The sequence below is a fragment of the Dendropsophus ebraccatus genome, chromosome 9 (assembly GCF_027789765.1).
Source record: "Dendropsophus ebraccatus isolate aDenEbr1 chromosome 9, aDenEbr1.pat, whole genome shotgun sequence".
In the NCBI taxonomy this organism is placed as follows: Eukaryota; Metazoa; Chordata; class Amphibia; order Anura; family Hylidae; genus Dendropsophus; species Dendropsophus ebraccatus.
The window spans coordinates 35294592-35318328 of NC_091462.1; the positions used below are offsets into that span (position 1 = coordinate 35294592).

General features: G+C 46.1%; 1 protein-coding gene across 1 annotated transcript; it reads right to left on the reverse strand.

Annotated features, from left to right (window-relative positions):
* Positions 1-16: 16 nt before the first annotated feature.
* On the reverse strand, positions 17-23623 carry LOC138802027 (acetylcholine receptor subunit alpha-1-B). The gene is made up of 9 exons (XM_069985158.1): positions 23474-23623; positions 19650-19795; positions 19521-19565; positions 6330-6439; positions 4967-5162; positions 3166-3403; positions 2775-2998; positions 1977-2216; positions 17-768 (listed from the first exon to the last, which is right to left on the reverse strand). The coding sequence occupies exons 1-9, from the start codon at positions 23514-23516 to the stop codon at positions 637-639; spliced, it is 1374 nt and encodes a 457-aa protein (XP_069841259.1). The 5' UTR covers positions 23517-23623; the 3' UTR covers positions 17-636.
* Positions 23624-23737: the final 114 nt, after the last annotated feature.

Sequence of the window (23737 nt, forward strand, 5' to 3'; positions counted from 1 at the left end):
TTTATGCTAATTTACCCTTCCATGACAATTGATAAGATTTACTGCTTTCTAAGTTGGTGGAGCAGAAGAAGAAGGGGAATCATTACTTCAATGTACAGGAGAAAAAATATTTTTTGACCCCCAATAATATGCTTTATTATAATTTACCTATCTTATATATTACGGACAAAGTGTAATATGCAGGCATTATATAGAATGCCTGGGAAATATATAGTATGAAGTGTCTAGTGGCATTGTATATAATAACTAGGCATTAAGCAGAATATCAAATTATGAATCGAGTCATGAAAAGGCCTTCACTAAAAAGCTTGTCTATGAGAATGAGGGAAGAAATACGTCAGATATAAAAAGAAGCGGCACTCACCTTCTCTCATAATAACATAGCGGCATGGTTATACAAAGCTTATCATCCAAAATAAGAGTAGTTACAACAACAGTCATTGTCATCAATCAGTGGCACCCAATAGACCACCATCAATAGACCACCATCCGTATGTCCATCACTATGTGGCAGAATAAAGCTACAGTACATGAGTATCGTCAGCAATAGATACAGGTTGGTTCCATCTTTTCTCCGGGTTGCTTCTTCACTAACACACTCGCGGTACACTAGTGAAAATAAACATCCATTTCAATTCATTCCTGTGAATTAAGTTCAATCAGGCGGCCGGCAAAAACAGCCGTTGTTCCGATGACACAGACTATCATGAACAATGCGAGTAGAATGTGATCTAGCACCATCGCCACAAACTTCCACTCTTCTGAAGCCTGTAGAAGTCAATGAGAGACAGGGTTAACTTTGGAAATATGACAATGTCACTAAAGGGGTTATAACATGAAAAGGCTTTCTGTGTGGAGTGAGGGTGGGGTGGGGAGAAGTGACATTTGTTATTTAAATCAATGGGTTTAGCAGTGGGGCATATATTGGTGTCACAGCAATTTTGACTGGGCCCACGAATCAGGCTACCAGGGCCGTATTAACAGCTACTGCTGCTCTAGGCACTAAACCTGAAGATGCTCCATCTTCACTCACCAATTAGCATCATGAAGAAATGGGAGCGTGGTTTCGGCCACATGCATTTTTCCACATGTAGAAACATTGTCTGAATCACATTTTTCATGTTAGGCAATAGCTCCAGGCATCACATTTAACACCACCACACCAGACCTGATCAATATCACCATGTCCCCACCGAAAAGACACCAGATTTACTAGTAAGTCTAAACGGCAGATGGGAGACTAAAAAAAAATAAAAACAAAAAAAGTTGTTTCTTGCCCCCTGCTCCCTGGTGCTGCTCCCCTGCACAATGCTGCCCTAGGCACCGGACCATGGGAGCCTAGTGGAAAATAGGCAGACCATGTAGGCAGACCATGTAACTGCTACGGGGCCTGCTACGGGGCCCGGCAAAGCATCGGCGTTCATAGTAGCCACAGCTCAAAGCTCCCTGCCAGTCTCTCTTGAGGCAGGAGGCAATATTATACCTCCAAACACTAGAGGGCCCTCCATGCACATACATGACCAGAACAGAATGCCGCAGGACTGCACCAGGTCTGCGCCGAGGGGGCGTATAGGACTCATGGTGCCCATACAGTTTTACAGTTTCTTGCTATGGGGCCCCATGAATCTTAGCTACACCCCTGCTCATTCATTGCTTATGCTGCTTATGCTTGACCTGGTAAAACTCAGCTCCAATGCTCAGGAGAATATGGAGGTCTGCGCAGCATCAATAATAGGAGCCCGCAGGTTACAGGCCATATGTCATAAAACAGGAGGCTGCACTGAAAGGAGCAAAGGGGATAAGAACAGTGTGATTAGCCCTTTCCTTTAAATTTGGTTTCTGCATATGCTCTTCACCAACTCTTGGTTTACTACAGCTATGGCCAGTGCAATAGATGGCTAGATTCAAAGGCTTTAGTACTATTGTTGCAGCCCCTTTGTACCATCAATGCAGATCCTAGATTTTTTTTTTTTTACCTTGTTAGACTCTTGGTCCGATTTCATGGTCTCTGCGATATATTTAACTCCCTCAATAGCGCTCTTCACGTCAGGATTCTTCAGGATCGGCGACTGGTAAACCACTGCGGCCGGACCCAGTTTCCCTGAAATGTCTGAAATATCGATGTCTTCGGCAAAGATCTTCTGGCCCTGCTTTTCTTTTGAAGGCCGCTTCATAGTAGAGAAAAACATCAAGTTCGGGATTGTTTCAATAAAAATCTAAATAGAGGCAGAAGTAATTATTGTCAATGCAGTCTACTAGAAGACAGAGCACGAGTATACAAGTCACTGTTTATGCACATCATAAAATGGTATTAATTGAATTTACATTTATTTAAAGCACCCTCTAGAGCACTGTTCATATGGTAAGCGGTTAACATAGAATGTAACAAAATAAAAAAAAAAACTGCTTGGTCATATATTTCATAGTCCTCAATTCATCTGAAAAGCTGGCATGTAATACTACATTTCTCCTGTAGTGGCCACTGTAGGGTAACCACTTTGGGGTAGATTTATCACACATGGTGTAAAGTAGAACTGGCTCAGTTGCCCCTAGCAACCAGATTCCACCTTTCATTCCTCACAGATTCTTTGGAAAATGAAAGTTTGAATCTGATTGGTTGTTAGGGGCAACTGAGCCAGTTTCACTTTACGCCATGTTTGATAAATCTCCCCCTTTATGTCCCAGTTCAAACCTTCTATTGAAAGTCACAGGAGCCAGACCTGCTAAAATTGCCCCCCCCCCCTTTAATTTCATGTAAGGTTTACACAACTCACCTTCCTCACCCAAGGCGGCATTGTGTGAGTACTAGGGGAGCGATGATGAGTGTTAATCACAATGACAGTAATAATAATGGATGCTATAACAAGCACCATGGTGAATAACATGTATTTTCCTATTAGCGGCACAGCACTAGAAGTTGATGGGATCAGTTCAACAATAACCAGAAGAAACACAGTCAGGGATAGCAGGACAGAGATACTTAGAGTCATTTTCTCCCCTGTAAAACACACAAAAGAGAAGTCATGATGCTAAATAACTGGAATGATAATATACTATGACCAAGTGTATAAAACGCCTCTAAGACACAAGATATAACAAAATGACTGCTAATTTTGGGATTTAAATACAGTTATTTCTAAGTATCACACCAGCAATACTCCATACCTGAATCTGTGGGCAGATAGAAAACCAAGCCAGTTAAGAAGGAGAAAAGAAGACAGGGAATGATGACATTGACAACAAAGTAAAGAGAAAGACGTTGTAAGACAAAGTGGTAGGTGATATCCAAGTATGGGACGTCAGGACAACAGGTGTAGGTGACCCAGTGTTTCCAGCAGCGGTAATCCTTCATCAACCACTCTCCGCTCTCCATGAAGTTACTGAGATCTGGGCGATCACTTTCCTTATAAGAAAAATATAAAAAAATAACAGTTACAGTACTGCATGTTTCGATTATGTGTGACCAGGCCATAATATTCCTGGATAAAGAGCATCAGATGGGGGCAGCTTGGCTTCTAACCATATAGCTATATAAATAAATGATTGTTATTATTATAGCTGATGCGTTGCTTGCAGTGCTTAGACATAGGCTTAATAAAAGTGTTTATGAGCAGCATCCTCCATAATCCACACCTCCCGCTTCCGTCTTCAGGACTGCACCAGTTCTCTAGAGCTGCACCAGGTCTCCTTAGAAAGTCAGACTCATTCCTAAGGCTATGTTCACACAACGTATGAGACCAGCAGTTCCGTGACCCAGCCGGGTCACATAATGGCTGGTCTCTGAAAAGGTCATCCTGGCCGGTACTGCAGTACCGGCCGGATGTTCTTTAGCCCCATAGAGTTTTGATACGCCGCATTGGTGCGCGCCCGCATCAGAACACCCCACAGCACACTATGGAGTTTGCGGCTGCAGCCGCTCGCTCCACAGTGTGCACTGACATGCACTGACATGTCAGTTGTTTGCAGCGATGCTAGGGGTCCTGGCAGGAGCGTATACTATGTGTATACACTCCGGCCAGGATCCCATACACGCCGTAACGTATACGCTGTCTGAACAAAGCCTAATACAGAAAGCTTAAACATGTCCTCAAAACACATAAGTAGGCTTATCTGCTTCCCTAAACTGGTCACCTCCTCCCTCACCTGATGTCACCGTGTGTAACTTCTAGTTATGGGATTTATTGAAAGACCAGGTATAGGGTGACAGTCCTGCATTAGGGTCAAATCTGAAGGACGGCATTTGTCAGAATGTTGTAGCAATGGAAATCGTTGTTAAAAACCAAGGGGGACATGTTGAAGTTTTGTAACATGATTTGCATAGCAACAGCGCCATCTATTAGTGACTTTCTGTACCAAATGTTATACTTTTAATAAATGATGAGTGCCTCATCTGCAGTACCCCTTATCCGATTTCTGTCTCATTTGCAGCAGTAGAACTTCCTACAGAGCCAAAGGATTATTCTCATCAGCAAACCATATGTGTTTATTGTGTATCTGTGTGCAATGTTTGTATGTACTGTAAGAACCCATGTTTAGTTAGCACCTGGGAAAGCAGCAACTCTCCCCTTCCCATAGTGCATCAGTGGCTAATATCATAAACATAAATAGATATTAAAAGTACTCCTACTAAAATCAATAACTGAAGGGGTTATCCAGTCTGTGAAAATTGATGGCTTATCCTCCACAGTGGCCATCAATAGCTCCCTATGTCATATTGTCATATTTTTTGTGTCTCAATTCAATACTCAAAGTAGTTACATAGGTTGAACACAAGGTGTCGCCAGAGTTCCTATTTCTGTTAGCTACATTCTTTCTGAGTAGGGATGAGCGAATTTACAGTAGGAAAGAAGCAAATCGCTTTGTTAGGATTGGCCGGCAGCTTGTCAGGCTGCTGGCTTTAATGTCCATGCCTGTATAATTTTACAAGCCAATCTGCAATCGACCAACTCATGCAAAGATTCCTTACCGGGTTAATAACCACTAACTTGCCATCATAGGTCCAAGTTCCGAGCTTCATGCTGCAGTTCTGTGTGTCGAATGGAAAGTAGGTGACGATAATCTCACAGTAACTTTTAAATATAGCCGGAGGTGTCCATATAATTTTTCCTGTATAATCGAGCAGGACTTTTGTTTCCTGTACTATTGCAAAGTCTCCATCTGCGCTATAGTGAAATAAAAGAGTTGTTTATTCAAGCTGCTACCTGCACATGTATATCAGCTGATATATAACCTGAGAGCTTATATATCAGTATAATGGACTTCTATTCTATGTAATAATAAACTATGCATTTGTTCTTACAAGTATCTATAATGTCAAAAACAGAAACCAAAGAGATAGATAGATAGATAGATAGATAGATAGATAGATAGATAGATAGATAGATAGATAGATATGAGATAGATAGATAGATAGACAGATAAGATAGATAAGATAGCTAGATGATAGATAGGAGACAGATAGAAGATAGATAGATAACAGATAGGAGATAGATAGATAATAGATAGATAAATAGATAGATATATGATCGAAAGATAAATAGATAAAAGTATGAAACTGCAGCACTTCCAAAATAGTGAACAACTTGTAGTGTTTATTGGTAAATCATCAGCAAAAAAATCTGCAACATTTCTGTCTCATCTCAAGACTTTTCTCAAGCTTGAGAAAGGTCTTGAGATGAGACAGAAACGTTGCTGATTTTTTTGCTGATGATTTACCAATAAACACTACAAGTTGTTCACTATTTTGGAAGTGCTGCAGTTTCATACTTTTATTGGAAGAGGGGACGTGGATCCAGTCTCCACTGCTGGCACTCTATACACCACGCCTGGGAGTGCACTCCATTCTATTGCTTAGATAAATAGATAGATAGATAATCAAGAAGAAAATCCTCGGCACTCAAACCAGTAACGTGAATTAAGTGGTTTCTTTTATTTCATATAGTAATACAGCCAGTGCAAGCACTGCGATTGGGTCCTTCTCCGCCAGCACCCATTTCTCACTATCTAGCGGTGCATCACTCCTGAGTTTGACTAGATATATAGATAGGAGATAGATAGATAGATAAATCCAAGAATTTTGCGGCACATCCGTATAGTGAAAAAAGTTGTGGTATTTATTGGTACATCAAAAAGCACTTGCTTTTTGATGTACCAATAAATACCACAACTTTTTTCACTATACGGATGTGCCGCAAAATTTTTGGATTTATTTAGTTGGAGATTTAATCCAATCTCCGTTGCTAGGCACTCCAGCACTGAAACTGGGAGTGCGCACTATTGTGGACATTAGATAGATAGATAGATGGTAGAGAGACAGAAATAGATCTTACTTGTTGTAAAGGACAAAATCCGGTCGCCAAATATCACTGGAAGGGATTCGGATTTTCTGTATCCCACCATAATCTGCCGGGTTCCATTTTAAATTCACATCTACCCATTGCTAAACAAAGAAAACATCACCAACAAATAAACGCATTGTAAGGATAGCTTCACACGTACCGCGAGTTTGCAGCGACATCCACTGCGAATCCTGGTACTGTCACTTCAATGGGGTTACATACCTGCAGCAGAATTTTCATTCCGTTGCGAGTATGTAACCCAGTCCCTTTACCCCCCCCCCCCCCAGCAGCATACATTACCTTCTCGGCGCCGTGGCTGCATGTGAGGCTCCTGGTGGTCTTGTTCAGCCAATCAGTGCACGGCCCCGCCGCAGTCACCGACTGACTGAGTGGGACCGATGGGAGCCAGGAGCCTCACATGCATTCGAGGCACAAAGCAGGTAATGCATGCTGCGGGCGGCAAGGGGTTAAAGGGGCCGGGTTACATACTCGCAAATATTCTTTATTAATGTCATTGAAGAAGTTAAAATACCCCCAGAATAGCATTTGTTGCAGATCTTGCAGCAGAAGGTCACCCACCCAGACTAGATGGCCCTGAAACCATGACCATGACCTTGTGTACAGTGTGAATGCTAGCTAGCACTAAATGCTGTTAGATGGTTGTTTTATGCTAGAAAAAAATTACACTTCTTTTGTTTTTATCTTCTTCATTTCTTGTACTGCAAGGGAATTTTTGTAGGTGTGCTATTTATCAATGCATGCAGCTACCACTAGGAGGCACTATCTGCTTGTGTACTTATTGAGCTACTGTAGCATTGCGTTCAATGTGAGCTGTGTAAATGTGTCTGTACTGTACTCTCATAGTGATGGCCGGACACAGCATCTATGACAATTGTACAACAAGCAGGGAAAGAAACCAGTGCAGGGTCCATTGAGGTCAAGGACCAATGGCAGTGATATCCCTTTGAATAGTGGATGAGCTGTTGCATGCATGGTTAGGTTAGGTCTGATTGTTTCCTATAGGCAGCATATACCATCTAGTACAGCGTTTCCCAACCGGGGTGCCGCGGCACACTGGTGTGCCGGGAGAACCCGCCAGGGGTGCTGCGGTATCCCGGTGGGAAATAAGCGCTGTCTCTTTAACATCCCGAGAAGCTGCAGCCGCCCAGCTTCTCGGGATGCACGGATCACTTTCATGTTCCGCCTCCACTATGAGCGGGCGGAACATTAAAGTAAGCAGAATATAGGAGCAGGAAGTGTCGGCATCCTGCTCCTATATTCACTCCCATAGGCCGCCGGCACTTCATGCCAGCAGCCTATGGGAGGCCGGGACGTGACCTCTCTGGCAGGCGTGATGATGTGACGTCATCACGCCTGCCGGACGTCCCGACCCCGCGGCTCGCAAGATGGAGCCCGAAGAGGAGGAAGAGCGTCTGCCTGCAGCCACAGCGCGGATTAGGTGAGTAGGATGTCTGGGTTTTTAAGGGGCAGAGCAGGGGGCATTATTAATACATGGGGGCACCTCTGGGGGCATTATTAGTATATGGGGGCACCTCTGGGGACATTATTAGTATATGGGGGCACAGCAGGGGGCATTATTAGTATATGGGGGCACCTCTGGGGGCATTATTAGTTCATGGGGGCACCTCTGGGGACATTATTAGTTCATGGGGGAACCTCTGGGGGCATTATTAGTATATGGGGGCACCTCTGGGGGCATTATCAGTTCATGGGGGCACCTGTGGGGGCATTATTGGTATATGGGGGCACCTGTGAGGGCATTATTAGTATATGGGGGCACCTCTGGGGGCATTATTAGCTCATGGGGGCACCTCTGGGGGCATTATTAGTATATGGGGGCACCTCTTGGGGCATTATTAGCTCATGGGGGCACCTCTGGGGGCATTATTAGTATATGGGGGCACCTCTGGGGGCATTATTAGTTCATGGGGGCACAGCAGGGGGCATTAGCTCATGAGGGGACCCCTGGGGGCATTATTAGTATATGGAGCCCACCCCTGGGACATTATTAGTATATGGGGGCACCTCTGGGGGCATTATTAGTTCATGGGGGCACCTCTGGGGGCATTATTAGTTCATGGGGGCACCTCTGGGGGCATTATTAGTTCATGGGGGCACCTCTGGGGGCATTATTAGTTCATGGGGGCAACTCTGGGGGCATTATTAGTCCATGAGGGCAACTCTGGGGGCATTATTAGCTCATGGGGGCATTATTAGCTCATGGGGGCACAGCAGGGTATCCTACATACAGGGGGCATCCCACATTCCTACTCGCTTTACTGCACATAACACCAAACAGCGCAGTTACTTTGGGAGCCTACAGGAGGGAGAAATGATAGGAAGTTGCTAGAAATGTGCGGAGCCTAAATTGTTTGTCTCGCAGGTTCTGAAGAGATGAAAAGTAGCTGAAAGAAATCATCATGGCGGATGGAGAGGAAAAGGGAAAGTGACTCCTCAGATCAAAGAAGACGTCACCTGTGAGTCACTGTATGACGGTTTTCTTATTTTGTAGAACATTATTTAGTAGGGGTGCCCCGAGGAAATTTTTTTTCCAAGGGGTGCCCCGAGGTGGAAAAGGTTGGGAAGCACTGATCTAGTAGACGGTAAATGGCACCCAACCAAATAATCATCATTGACTTGTCAAAGAATTAATACTTATTCTATAGATTTTCATTATTATTGGTTTGTATGCTGAGATTATCAGATATTGATGATGGGAGTTGTAGTTTTGAAACAGCTGGCGAACCCCAGGTTAGGGGACCCTGCTCTATGAGGATAATAGTGTCCATACAGAGTTTATTAATAGCTGGATGCGATGCCCTGGCCCCTGGGGGCCACTTCCGCAGTGCTGGTGTTATGAGCGGGCAATGACCGGGGCAGCTGCAGGGGTGTATACTTGTCACGGTATAGGCCTGAGGGCGGCACAGCTGTAGGGACGGTCTGTGGAATCTGCGGGTGATGATGGGCATGCGATTCTTCGCTGCACTTAGTCAGGGCACCAGTTAGTGGACACCAATGCCAGGGTTCAGTAACAGCGGTTTTATTATAGATGAGGTAACTAGTAGCAACAGTTCTGTCCGGATGCAACCGGGTATATAGCAGGCTTTGACAAATAAAGCAGGAGTGGTGCTGCATAGGCTGCGGAGATACGTGCCGGATGATGGGAGTAGGAGTATGAGAGAAATAGCGTTGCTGGGTGGATTAGCTTGAGAATAATACTTGCTGTGAATCCTTGCAGCGATGAGGAGAGATAACGGAATGACACCCAGATGAGAGAGAAGAATTCGGTCACTTGAGCAGGCAGATACAGCCGAAGACTTGAATACAGCAGCAGACTCAGTCACTCTTCTGAGGGAGAGGACAGAACAACACAACCTCCCTGCTTGAAAACAGGGGCTGAACTGACTTGTCAGCAGGAAGTGGGAGGTCACATGATTGCTCCTGGCCAGAGCTAGTCGGCCATTGGAGGAACCATGGTTACAGGTCACGTGATCAACAGCCTTGCATACCACTGTACAATGCAATAATACACAGGAATACATGAGAATACACATGAGAATGCACATTACTAGAGAATACTAGGGGAAAACCAGCAGCAGTTGCAGTGCAAACACTTACCAGAACAGGCATTGACACAGCAAGAGAAATGGACACAATAGGAGTAGTAGTCTGCATGTTCTGGGACACTGCATACCTCCCTAGCAAATTTGAGCCGACCTCGGCGAATCTAGAAGGCAGCAAACATGAATAGACTGGACAATCAAACAACAGGAATGAATTATGAGAGTGAGTGTGATGAGGTGTGTGTTTCCCACGCCCAAGGCACAGGTGAGAAGAGAGAGAGGATGAGAAACCCTAGTGGCAGGACTTCACCTAGGGGTGCCTAACGTACTCTGGCGACCAGGTAGCTAGTGCGTGAACCATCTGACGTGTAATTTAGGACAACTTAACTGCTGGTGGGTGACCCTCAATATTCCAGCCAGTTAGACAGTAGGTTTTCTGTTAAATGTGTTACCCTACTGGAGGAGAACGTGAAGACCTGTGTACTATCTTGGCGTGTTTGTGAAATGTCTTGGATACCTGAAAGAGAATAGAACAAAATAATAAAAGCAAGCATACATCTGGGCGCCCATGCATACGGGTCAATCATACACCACAATTACTCAATAGGCCAAACACACGAAAGGGTATCCAAGGTGCAATATGTATGGACAAGTGTGAATGTTAAGTAAGACTATGTGTGATTACTACTGTGTTGGGACAAGACAGAGGTGAACAAATACTGGAAACAAAAGGAAAGGAAACACAAGGGACAACAAATACTGCGAGGTCTTGAGGAGAACTGGCTCACATGAATCTGAATGAAAATCTGAGAGAAATCTGAATGAAAATCTGAGAAAAATCTGAATGAAAATCTGAGAAAAATCTGAATGAAAATCTGAGAAAAATCTGAATGAAAATCTGAGAAAAATCTGCATACGTACTGGCTTAACTAAATCTTTCCAGCTATAGATACGATAATAATACACAATAATGAGACTGGATGAGAAAATCCTCCTACATAAACTGGACTTTCTCTGAGGTATATGTAAACTGACTTCTCTTACTCAGAGGAGGAGCTATCTGACTTAGACACTGGAAAAATATACTGTTTTACAAAAGAGGCACTCTACTCTGAGGCAATCTATGTAACCTTGTGCTTACTCAGGGGAGGCAATACAAAGACTTTGATAACACTGGAATACAATAGTAGAATACGTGCAATAATGAAATAAGTGCAATAATACCCTGTGTGGAATAATACCCTGTGTGGAATAATACCCTGTGTGGAACACACAATCACAGGAAAGTGCATTAGGAAGGAATGGGTTAAGTGTCTCTGTTAGGTAGAGTCTTTTTTAGGCAATTAGACATCGTCCATGTAAAAGGCTCTGGGACAGGCACTAAAGAACCTTTTGTTATGGTAAGTGTCCATCAGCTCATGGCTGGTTAGTACAGGGAACTTGGTCAGGAGGACCAGGCACGAACCTTGAACGTTGCATAGCAGGAACCTGAAACATTTAAACAGTTAGACAACAGAAACAGTTAAGGACTCATCTCTGTAGCGGAGTGGAGGAATTCCTCTGGTAGAGCGCTCAGACCGTCTCAGCGGAGGATCCTCTTCAACAGTGATTGGTGCAGGTACAGGTGGAAGATCACCCCCAGTGTCTGGTTGTAGAGATGGAGTTGTTGGAGGCACAATTGGAAGTGGAGGGGCCACTGGAATGTGTACAGGGACCGCTGGATAGCCTATGGCCATGAGGAACGGTTCAACTTGGAACATTTCTTCCAGAGAGAGAGGTTTAGCTGGAGCTGCTGGGGGAGCCGGAGGTGTGGATGCAGGTACCAGACACGGTGCTGTAAGGCCCTGTAGGTCCTCCTTAGTGCAACGTTTTATCCTATTCCGGTGCACCGTCTGTGGGGCTAGCCCTGGCTTTTTTACTTCATACACATCAGTCTCTGGGTAAGGGATAGAAGAGATGACATAGGGCTCAGGCTCCCAAAGGCTTTCAAGTTTGTGAGAGCGATGATATTTCTTTAGCCAAACTTTATCTCCCACTTGTAGTGGTGTGGCATTCGCCCTTTGGTTGTAGGCATCCTCTTGGCGCTGCTGAGCTTCCCCCATCCTCCGGTCAACAATTTCCTGGGCATCCTGGATTCTCCTCTGATGCTCCCGAACCCAGTCAGTTTCAGGTAGGGGGTTGAAGGTGTCAGGACTCCAAGAGCACGGTCCTGAGGAAGTTGGCCTTGGCGGCCGAACATCAGGTAGAACGGGGAGTAGCCAGTGGAACAATGAGTGGTATTGTTATAGATCTCCACTAGTTCATCCAACAAGTGGGGCCACTCTATTCTCTTCGTCACTGAAGCCGTTCGGAGCATGTTGATAAAGACCTGGTTAACTTTTTCACACAGACCATTCCCTTGAGGGTGATAGGCCGTGGTACGGAGCTTCTTACATTCATGGTAGGCACACAGCTCCTGGAAAAGTTGCGACTCGAAGGCCGGACCCCGGTTCGTCAGCAGAGACTCTAGGCACCCATAGTGCTTTACATACTCCTTGTAAAAAGTAAGGGCGGTGGTCTTGGCGGTCAAGTCCCTGACAGGTACCACGACTACCCACTTGGAGTAATGGTCGACCATGGTGAGGGCGTAGGTATACCCGCATCTTGTAGGGGCCAGCTTCACATGGTCCAGGGCGACTAGCTGATTCGGCCGGTGGGAGGTGATTGGATGCAAAGGGGCCCTGACTTCTCTTCCCCCAGCTTTGGAGATATTACAGGCAGGGCACTCGGCACACCAGTTCTCGATGTCAGCCCTCATCCCGATCCAGTAGAACCGCTGTCGGATAGTGGCCTCCGTCTTGTGTACCCCGAAATGACCGGACCGGTCATGGTAGGCATCTAGCACCATCTTAGCTTCTCGTCGGGGAATGAGGATCTGGTGGCACCTCTCCCCGGAGACCGGGTCAAGAGAGTTCTGCAGGATCAGTCCCTTCTGTAGGAAGAGCCTCTTTCTTTGCCTCCAGAGTCGCCTTAGCTCGACATCAGGATAGGGCCTCTTTATCCGCATGGGGACCCGACCAGTAGAGAGGTAGTCATAGATCTCCCCCAGGACGCGGGACTCTTCCTGGATGGTCTGCCACCTGGCCAAGTCTTGCGGGGCCCTAGGTGGAGGCGAAGGCGTTTCAGGCCTAGCTGCATCAATAGCACTCTGGGTAGCGAACCTTTGGTAGAAGGGAGGCATTTCTACATCTTCCCAATCGCTGTCCTCTGGGGCCTTTTCGCCCTTGGGTAGTCGGGACAGGAGGTCTGCATTGATGTTAGCCTTGCCACTGCGGTACTTAATTTCAAACTGGAAATTGGCCAGTCGAGAAGCCCACCGCTGTTCCAGGGCGCCCAGCCGAGCAGTGTTGAGATGCGCCAACGGGTTGTTATCCGTATAGATGGTAACAGGGGTGGCAGCCAGGTAGTCCTTGAACTTTTCGGTGACGGCCCACACTAGGGCTAGTAACTCCAACTTGAAGGAGCTATAATTGTTGTCGTTCTTTTCAGCGCCCCGAAGACTCCGGCTGGCATAAGCTACAACTCTCTCTTGGCCATCTTGAACCTGGGACAGCACAGCTCCCAGGCCTTGGAAGCTGGCGTCTGTGTAGAGCCGGAAAGGAAGGTTATAGTCCGGGTAGGCCAGGATAGGAGGCGTAGTCAACAGGCGTTTCAGGGTTTGAAAGGCAACCTCCTGCCGTTCGGACCACTCGACGGGAAGCCGTCGGTTGTAGCTTTCTCGAGGGCAACCCCGGAGTAACTCATTGAGGGGCTCGGCCACTTGGGCAAAGTGGGGAATGAAGCGGCGGTAATAGCCGGCAAATCCCAGAAAACTTCTCACCTCCTTGACGGTCTTAGGGGTATCCCAGTGTTCCACAGCCGAGATCTTCTCTGGATCGGGTTGTATCCCCTCAGCACTCACAACATGCCCCAGATAGTTCACTTGGGGTTTGAGAAGGTGGCACTTGGAAGGCTTGATTTTCAGGCCGTGATCGATTAGGACCTGGCACTTTAGCCAGATGATGGACGTGATCTTCGTAGGTACGTGAATAGACAATCACATCATCTAGGTAGAGCAGGACACTCTGAAACTTGAGATGGCCGAGACACCTTTCCATCAACCGCTGGAAGGTAGCGGGGGCGTTGCACAGACCGAAGGGCATGCTGGTGAATTCAATGAGCCCCATGGGGGTGGTGAAGGCCGTCTTCTCACGGTCTTCGGGTGCCATGGGCACCTGCCAGTACCCACTGGTGAGGTCCAAGGTGGAGAAGTAGGCGGCTGACCCCAAAGCAGCAATAGACTCTTCGATCCGGGGCAAAGGATAGGCATCCTTGTGGGTGATTGTGTTTATCTTCCTATAATCCACGCAGAACCGGATGTTACCGTCTTTCTTTTTCACAAGGACAATAGGGGCAGCCCACGGACTCTGACTTTCTTGGATAACGTTAGAGTCTTTCATCTCCTTGAGCAGTTTCTTGACCTGCTGATAGCTGGCAGGGGGGATTGGCCGATGTTTCTCTTTGATAGGCAAATGGTCCCTAGTGTTAATCCGATGCTGGACCAGATTGGTCTTTCCGAAATCGAGGGAGTGTTTGCTGAAGGCCTCGTGATACCTTTTGGCCACCTTGAGGATGCCGTGGAGGTATTCAAGTGGGGTATTGGCATCGCCAATATGGAGCTCGTCCCACCAAGGGGCGAGAGCCCTGTTTGAGTCCCTTTGAGTGCCACGGATGGATCTCTGATAGGCAATGGTCTCCTCACAGACGATGTCCTCAGGATCGAGTTGGTATAGCATGGCCACGGTAATGAACTTGGGTAGGTCAGCTGGGGAGTCTCCAAGGTTCACCAGACGGACAGGGACCTGACCATTGGAGACGGTCACCAGGCTTCTAGCGGCCCTGACAAGAGGTTGCCCCTCAATTTCAATAGCATCCAGAAGGGCCACATAGTCAGCATTGTTAAGGCCCGGACGGACCCTGCACCAGATGAGGAACTCACTGTTAGCTGGGATGGTGATCGGACGAGCATCTCTAGTGCGGACACGGCAGATTTCTCCTCGAGGATTGGCAAACTTCCGCTGAGCGGTGAGCACTTTAATGGTCTTCTGGACGGCTTGCCTGTACTGGGGAGAAGCACAAGACATAGAGGCATTCAAGGCATCCAACACTTCAGTGAATACATGACGGATAATATTCATGCCTAATACCACGGTCCCACTATCTCCCTGAGCCTCAGTAACAATGATACCCTGACGTGCTAGCTCTTGCTTCCCTATGCAGACAGTGGGTTCCCAGTAACCTAGTTGCACAATAGGACGACCATTACTAGCAATAAGTTTCAGACGGTATTTCTCAACTGGACCTAGGGTTCTCAGATCCCAATGTTCTTCAAACACATGCCTCGGGATAGTGGTAACCTGGGAACCTGTATCTACCAGAGCCTCCAGGGGGACTCCGTCCACCCAGAGAGTCACATGCGGGCATTGTGAGAGGAACCTTGAGAACCACTGTGCTTCCTTCGGGCCTGGATCTCGACCTCCTGGGTGTTGGCCCTCGGACCCAGGGGTAGCCCGTTTAACTGATAGCATTGGGAGCGGTAGTGTCCATGTCGCCTACAGTGGCGGCAATAGGGGCGCTCAGGGGATCTAAGTCTCTGTGGAGGAGGCCGATCGGGAACTGCATACTCAGGGCAGGGGTCCTGTGGTGGTGGAGGTGTTGGATAGGCCCCTTGTAGCCCCCTTAGGGCTTGGCAGAGAGAGTCAACCACTTGCGTAAGGAGAGCAGGGATCGCTGGTGAGCTAGCCGGGATAGACTGTTGGGCAGCTTGTATAGCGGAAACCGGCGGAACCATAGTGGGCACTGGAGGTGAGGGTATAGATCCCACCGGGTCCGGGCAATCTGAACCTGGAGTACAGCCGGCACAGGGATTGTCAATGCCAACCACCCTCAGAGCCAGAGTCTTGAAGTCCAGGAAAGGCATGGTAGGGTTTTGGGCAGCTAACATACGCAATTGGCTCTGGATGAGTCTAGAGTCCACCCCCTCTATGAAGCGGTCAGTGATCATACTCTCCACAGCCGAGGGGTCTATGGTATCAACCTGTCTCAGGGCCCGGTAGGCAGATTGGAGTGCTAGTGCATAGTCTCTGAGGGTCTCACCTGGCCTTTGTCGTCGGTCCTAAAACTTAAGGCGGACCTCCGTGGGTGACTGTACCTCAAATTCTTTACTCAGCCGGGCCAGGATCTGTTGTGCATTAGCTTTCTCCGTAGCTGGCCATGACCGCACCTCCTCTGCAGCGGGACCCTCCAGTTGTCCTAGCAGCAACTGCACCTGCTGAGTGGGAGAGAGTGAGACAAGTTCAAGGGTGCAGGAAATTTTTTCCTTGAAATCAGCCAACGTGTGGGGTTCTCCTTTATAACTGGGAAGGTTGTTGGGCCCAATGAAGAACGGAACCGCTGCGGTAGCCATAGCAACGGGAGCCGCGGGTGGCGCCCGGGCCATCGGCGGACTGCCGGACCCGTCAGAGTCACTGTGATGGCCGGTGGACATGATGAGGGGTTCTGGTGAAAAGCGCCTGGAAGAAAGCAGAGGCGAGGAGAGCTTGCGGGAACAGCAGGCACCGATAGGCAGGGTGTCCGGGGAGGGATAGGCCGGAAGTCAGCACCAACACTTCCGGTGGTCCGGGCACAATCTTCTTCCTTCCTGCAACAGAGGCTTAGATACTGCAGGGCCGGGGCGGAGCTGGGGCGGAGCTTGAGCGGAGCGCGCGCGCGCGCGAAGACAGTGCGTCACCAGCTGACTCGACCCCTTAGCAGGCTGCAGCGCGGCAATAGCAGAGTCTCTGAGGATGATGAGGGGTAGCAAATATGAACACCGCGGGGTGTACGGATCCTGTTCGTGACACCAAAAATGCGATGCCCTGGCCCCTGGGGGCCACTTCCGCAGTGCTGGTGTTATGAGCGGGCAATGACCGGGGCAGCTGCAGGGGTGTATACTTGTCACGGTATAGGCCTGAGGGCAGCACAGCTGTAGGGCCGGTCTGTGGAATCTGCGGGTGATGATGGGCATGCGATTCTTCGCTGCACTTAGTCAGGGCACCAGTTAGTGGACACCAATGCCAGGGTTCAGTAACAGCGGTTTTATTATAGAAAAGGTAACTAGTAGCAACAGTTCTGTCCGGATGCAACCGGGTATATAGCAGGCTTTGACAAATAAGGCAGGAGTGGTGCTGCATAGGCTGTGAGAATACGTGCCGGATGATGGGAGTAGGAGTATGAGAGGAATAGCATTGCTGGGTGGATTAGCTTGAGAATAATACTTGCTGTGAATCCTTGCAGCGATGAGGAGAGATAACGGAATGACACCCAGATGAGAGAGAAGAATCCGGTCACTTGAGCAGGCAGATACAGCCGAAGACTTGAATACAGCAGCAGACTCAGTCACTCTTCTGAGGGAGAGGACAGAACAACACAACCTCCCTGCTTGAAAACAGGGGCTGAACTGACTTGTCAGCAGGAAGTGGGAGGTCACATGATTGCTCCTGGCCAGAGCTAGTCGGCCATTGGAGGAACCATGGTTACAGGTCACGTGATCAACAGCCTTGCATACCACTGTACAATGCAATAATACACAGGAATACATGAGAATACACATGAGAATGCACATTACTAGAGAATACTAGGGGAAAACCAGCAGCAGTTGCAGTGCAAACACTTACCAGAACAGGCATTGACACAGCAAGAGAAATGGACACAATAGGAGTAGTAGTCTGCATGTTCTGGGACACTGCATGGACATGTCATGTATTTGTCAGTAGAATTTGTCTGCCTTTGACCTTCTGCCATTTCTAGACCGCAGATACAAGCTGAAGCATTGAGAAGTGTGCATGCAAGAGTTCGTCCCTGACTAATCTGCTGTTATGATCTGAACAGACAAAAATTATTAGACATTGCCACAAGGATGATTACAAAGCCAGGCATTCATCCTGGGTAAACTGAGGGTAATCACATTGGAATGGCTGCTGCGGGACGAGACACTTATGGGGGCCCAGTAATTTAATGTTCGGTTTTCATGTCAGAGTCTACTACTGACTTAAAAGTGAAGTCCAGCGAAAATTTTTATTTAAGTACTGTATTGCCCCCCAAAAGTTATACAAATTACCAATATACACTTATTAAGGGAAATGCTTATAAAGTGACTTTTTCCTTGCACTTACTACTGCATCAAAGCTTCACTTCCTGGATAACATGGTGATGTTACTTCCTGGATAAACTGGTGATGTCACTTCCTGGATAACATGGTGATGTCACTTCCTGGATAACATGTTGATGTCACAACCCGACTCCCAGGGCTGTGCGGGCTGTGGATGCTGGAGAGGATGATGGCAGGGGGACACTGAGGGACACAGGGCACTGGAGGGACACTGAGCATCCCTCTGCCATCATCCTCTCCAGCAGCCACAGCCCGCACAGCTCTGGGAGTCGGGTCGTGACATCACCATGTTATCCAGGAAGTGACATCACCATTTTATCCAGTAAGTGAAGCCTTAATGCAGTTGTAAGTGCAGGGAAAAAAAGCACTTTATAAGCATTTCCCGTAATAAGTTTATATTGGTGATTTATATAACTTTTTTGGGGCAATACAACACTTTAATAAAAATCTCCGGACTTCTCCTTTAAAGGAAAAGATGCCTCCAAAAGGTGACAATAGACAGCTGATCTGCTTATCCTTCATATGTCTTTCTCAAAGAAAACCATTATCCCTTATTATACCCAAACTACATGCTTATTTACACACCCCTTAAAGGGAATCTGTCAGCTGCAGTTCATATTTCAGACTGTTGGCGCTGTTAGATAACTGTTAGGACAAGGAGACACACGGTACCTTTCATATACCTGCCTGTGCCTCCAGAACATAGAAAACTGCTTTTATTTTCTAGTACAAAGAGACTTTCCTGAGCCTCTGATATGCAACAAGCTCTTACACCTCCTTACTCCCCCCTGCTATACCTGATCCTGATTAAGGCTATGTCCCCACTACTGAATTCTCGCTGAGAACTCTCTGCAGATTCCGCACCTCACCCCCGCTCATGGCCACGTGCATTTTCGCCTGTGCCATCGACTCCATTCTATGCACAGGCGGATTACGCATTCTGCCCAAAGAATGAATCGGTTCATTCTTTGGGCGGATGGCGGAATCCGCCTGTGCATAGAATGGAGTCTATGGCACAGGCAGAGATGCATGTCGCTGAGAGCGGGGTTGAGCTGCGGAATCCATGGCGGGTGATCCGCCTGTATTCCTCAGTGTGTACATACGCTGAGACAGATGTCAATGAAGCAGGAAGGGAGGTGGCAAAAGAAGGTATTACAGCTTGCGGCTTTTCAGGGGTTTAGGAAAGCCACTTTGACTCTTTGGACCAGTATAGATCTGTTTTGCCCCCTCCAGCCTTGGCAGCATGATAGATGACTAGTTCACCTCGGACAACTCTGTTAAGTTTTATTTTGCAAAAAGATTATTATAAACTTAAAAATAAATAAATACATAATAAATAAATTATATATACATATATATTCAGCCACAAACCTGTTTAAGACGAACATTTGTTGCTACAATCTGATTGACTTCATCCTGGAACCATAAAGCGTGATAGTATTAGTGGAGATAAGGAGGAGAGAAAAATGATAACTCTACTTAAAACATTATCTTCCATACCACATTAATAAGCTGGATGAGCTGTAATCCAACCGTGACCACAACTTTATCATTGAATGTCTCCACTGGACGCACAACCTTGTTGTAGTTTTCAAAGAGGTCTCCAATTAGACGTGTTTCGTGTTCGTAGGAGAGAACGGCCCCGGCTGTAGAGATGGAGGCAAAACGTTATGTTGTATATGTTATATATATATACCTTACAAGGTCTTCATAGCTAAGATATGTTCCCTGAATAGATGGTGGCACAGAGGAAAACTTTGAGGGTCTGAGTCATAAACCAACACTGTAATACAGTTTTGTGCATTAGATCTAAAGCTTTCCTAACAACTAGTAACAGAAATATGCTTTAAAGGGGTACTCTGGAGAAAAGAAAAATATTATTTTTTTTCTGGGGTCAGAAAGTAATTATCAGCTGCTGAATGTCGTAAAACAATGCTTTCTGCTGCCACCTCTGTCCATGTCAGGAACTGTAGTAGAGGTTTTCTAAAGGAATTTGTTACTCTGGACATTTCTAGTTGATTTAAAAATCTTTTTTTCTCCTGAGTACCCCTCTAAAGAAATAGAGCTAATATACCACAAGTCAAAGTAAACTAAATAACCAGAGGTCTTTAAAGCTTTGTTCACACAAGCTTTAGATTCATTACAGTGCTGCAAAAGTACTACAGTGAAACTGTAATGTGTGAACAAAACTGCAAGGACCTCTGGTTATATAGTTTACTGTGACTTGTGACAAATTTGCTCAATTTTATTAAAGGGAATCTGTCAACGCTATATCAGGCATGGGCAGATATTGGTCTTTTAATTAATGACTGTTTGCAAAGTTATTAAGTCGTGTTTTACTTCTAATGGTCCTTTTACACTGAACGATTTATCGTTCGTTTTTGCACGATAATGATCAAATTCGAACGATAATCGTACGTGTAAACGCAGCGAACGATCAAACGACGAGTGAGAAATCGTTCATTTTGATCTTTCAACATGTTCTCAAGTTATCGTTGGTCGTTCGCAAAAAATTAGCAGAAAGTTCATTGTAAACAGTCTTTCAACGATTTCACCTATGTGTGAGATAGGCTTAAACGATCGCATAACGATTTTTCCGTACGATGTATAGTTCTGTCTAAACGTTGATCATTATAAAAAAACATTGTTCATTCAAAATCGTTAATCATGTGATCGGGCGAATTATCGCTCCGTGTAAAAGTACCATTAGGTCATGAGTCATTAAAGGGAACCTGTCACCCCCGTGCTGGGGTGACAGGCTCCCGACCCCCCGTTAGAGCCCCCTATACTCACCTAATCCCGCCGGGTCCCGCTTCTGGAGGTGGTCGGGTGATAAAGATCTCAGCCGCTGCAGCCCGGCGCGCGCGCTGAGAGATGAGTCCAACACCCATAGAGAATGACAGGAGAGTCCAGCGCTCCGTCATTCTCTATGAGCGTTGGACTCATCTCTCAGCGTGCGCACCGGGCTGCAGCGGCTGATATCTCCGTCACCCGACCGGATCCAGAAGCGGGACCCGGCGGGATTAGGTGAGTATAGGGGGCTCTAACGGGGGGTCGGGAGCCTGTCACCCCGGCACGGGGGGTGACAGGTTCCCTTTAAGGCTGTAAGATTGTCAGGTGTGCATGTCTCTGACTCTAGAGCTTAGAAGGAAAACAAGATTTTATAACTTTGCACAGTGCCATAAGCTAAGAGTTGGATATCATTTGTTTTATGTCCCTTTTAGCAATCTGCCCATGTCTGCAGCTCTGACCGTGACAGATTCCCTTCAAGACATACTTCTGTTATAAGTCATTACAAAAAATGTCTGGCAGCTGCAGGTAACAAGAGAACATGACCACTACACAGAAGAAGCACACATGTTACATCGCATATGCTACATTACTGATATTTAGCTCTGTTCCAATTGAAGAATCTGGACCCCATTCTCGAGATCGCAGTTCCCAGAGAGGGGTCTTAGCAGTTAGATTGCCTGGGATGATCCACTACCCTGTGCATGTGCAATATATGTATGAAATGGGAATATTGTTCTGGGTATATTCACATGTAGCATATATGCTGTGGATTCTATGCTTTGAGTTTTATGTTGCAGATTTTATGCTGGGTAACTCAATGTAAATAACTAATTGAACACAGCATAAAATCTGCAGGTCAAACCATGCTCTAAGGGTCCTATTACACGGAGCAATTTTTAACGATTAACATCTAATGATAAACCATCACAAACAAGATTATTTATCGTTAAGCTAAAATTGTTCACTATATTACACAGAACGATAGTGGTTACGATCATTACTATGATCGTTATTGTGATCGTTACTATGATCATTTATTCCTTCTGATTCCAGGAAAAGAATGAACAATGAGCAATTACACTGAATTAGTGAAAAAATGCGGAATTTGAGTGAATAAATGTGGAATTACAGCAAACAATTCGCGAACGATTAACGATAATTTTAGGTTCAGAGCTAAATCAACGATCAATGAAATACAAACGATTTATCGATCGTTGCCTGCAATTACACAGAACGATTATTGTTTAAATTCGAACGATATAACGATGTTTCGCACAATAATCGTCCAATGTAATAGGGCCCTTAGGATTAGCTCCTGTGTACTTACAAGGGTATTCTCTTCTCAGTTTGTTATTTCCTATTCATAAGATAGAGGATAACAAGCTGATTGGTGGGTAGCGGTACTGAGAAAAGGTAGCGGAATTCCGCGACGGAATTAGCTTCCCGCTCATAATGAGAGTCTATGGGAGGCGCGCGCTCCTGCTCTGTACGTGCTGAAGAATGAACATGTTCATTCTTCAGCGCGGACAGGGCAGGAGCGCGCGCCTCCCATAGACTTTCATTATGAGCGGGAGGCTAACGGCATTCCGCGGCGGACAATTGTGTCGCGGAATTCCGCTACCTTTCCTCAGTGGGAACGGGGCCTTACTTCATTTATTATCTAGGGGGCATTTAAGAGCACCGAACTCGGACGCTCTTAGTGGACTTATAGGGGGAGATTCATGAAACATGGTGTAAAGTGAAACTGCCTCAGTTGCCCCTAGCAACCACTCAGATTCCACCTTTCATTTTCCAAAGAGTCTGTGAGGAATGAAAAATGAATCTGATTGGTTGCTAGGGGCAACTGGGCCAGTTTCACTTTACACCATGTTTGATAAATCTCCCCCCATAGACTATATATACTTATATAATGTAGCATAGCCAGGAAACATAATGGCTTTTATATATCGCTTTTCACATTTCAACCAAACCAAACTCATGTCCAGCACGCTAGTCATGTGACCACAATAATTGATAGGTCCTAGTACAGTACTAATTGCTTATGTGAACAGTATGGGCATCGCGTCATCTACAGCTGTCTTTGTGTATGTACAGCTGAAGGGTTTCAGCAAGAGGCACAATGGAGGAGAAGGCATTATTTGCAGTGAAGATATACTGGTATATTATCCTCTCAACATAAATGGATTACATATACATATAATACAAATAAATCATTGAATTTCAAGAACTCCATTTTAGTATATCAAGAGGGTATTACAAGTATATAATATTGTAAAAAAAAAAAACATTTTGGACACTTTTACAGGTCTCTAACAATGCTGAACCACAGCAAGTATACCAGACCTCTTATCACAACTTGTAACCATCTCAGAACCTACAATAAAGGCTTTCAGCCTTCTCTACAATGACCAGGCATACTGTATATTCCTGCATTTACATTACTGTTAGCTTTTAGGACAATGCACACCACAATATAATCATTATACAATGCAATAAAGAGTAACACATAAAGTAAGAAATAGTAAATGTACCTGATAATATAAAGAAGATAAGGCGTGCAGTGATAAAATCCATTTCCTTCCTTTTCTTCCAGCTCTCTTACACTTTGGCTTGATGCATGTTGGGAATGATGAAATTCTAGACTGTTGAAACCCGTCTGGTGTGTAGGACATTGCAGCTTCCGGTGCCATTGATTGGAATGAAACCACTGGGCTATTATTGCTCTCCACCTGTTCTCAGGGACAGCTGAGCCTCCGGGAGCTTTGAGACATGATTGAGCAGACTTGTCTCTTATG

Coding starts and splice junctions, on each gene's coding strand:
- LOC138802027 (XM_069985158.1), bottom strand. CDS start 23,516: ATGGATTTTATCACTGCACGCCTTATCTTCTTTATATTATCAG. Junction 19,566..19,649: donor TCATCCAGCTTATTAATGTG/GTATGGAAGATA, acceptor TTATGGTTCCAG/GATGAAGTCAATCAGATTGT. Junction 2,217..2,774: donor TGCCGCCTTGGGTGAGGAAG/GTGAGTTGTGTA, acceptor GCCTCTATTTAG/ATTTTTATTGAAACAATCCC.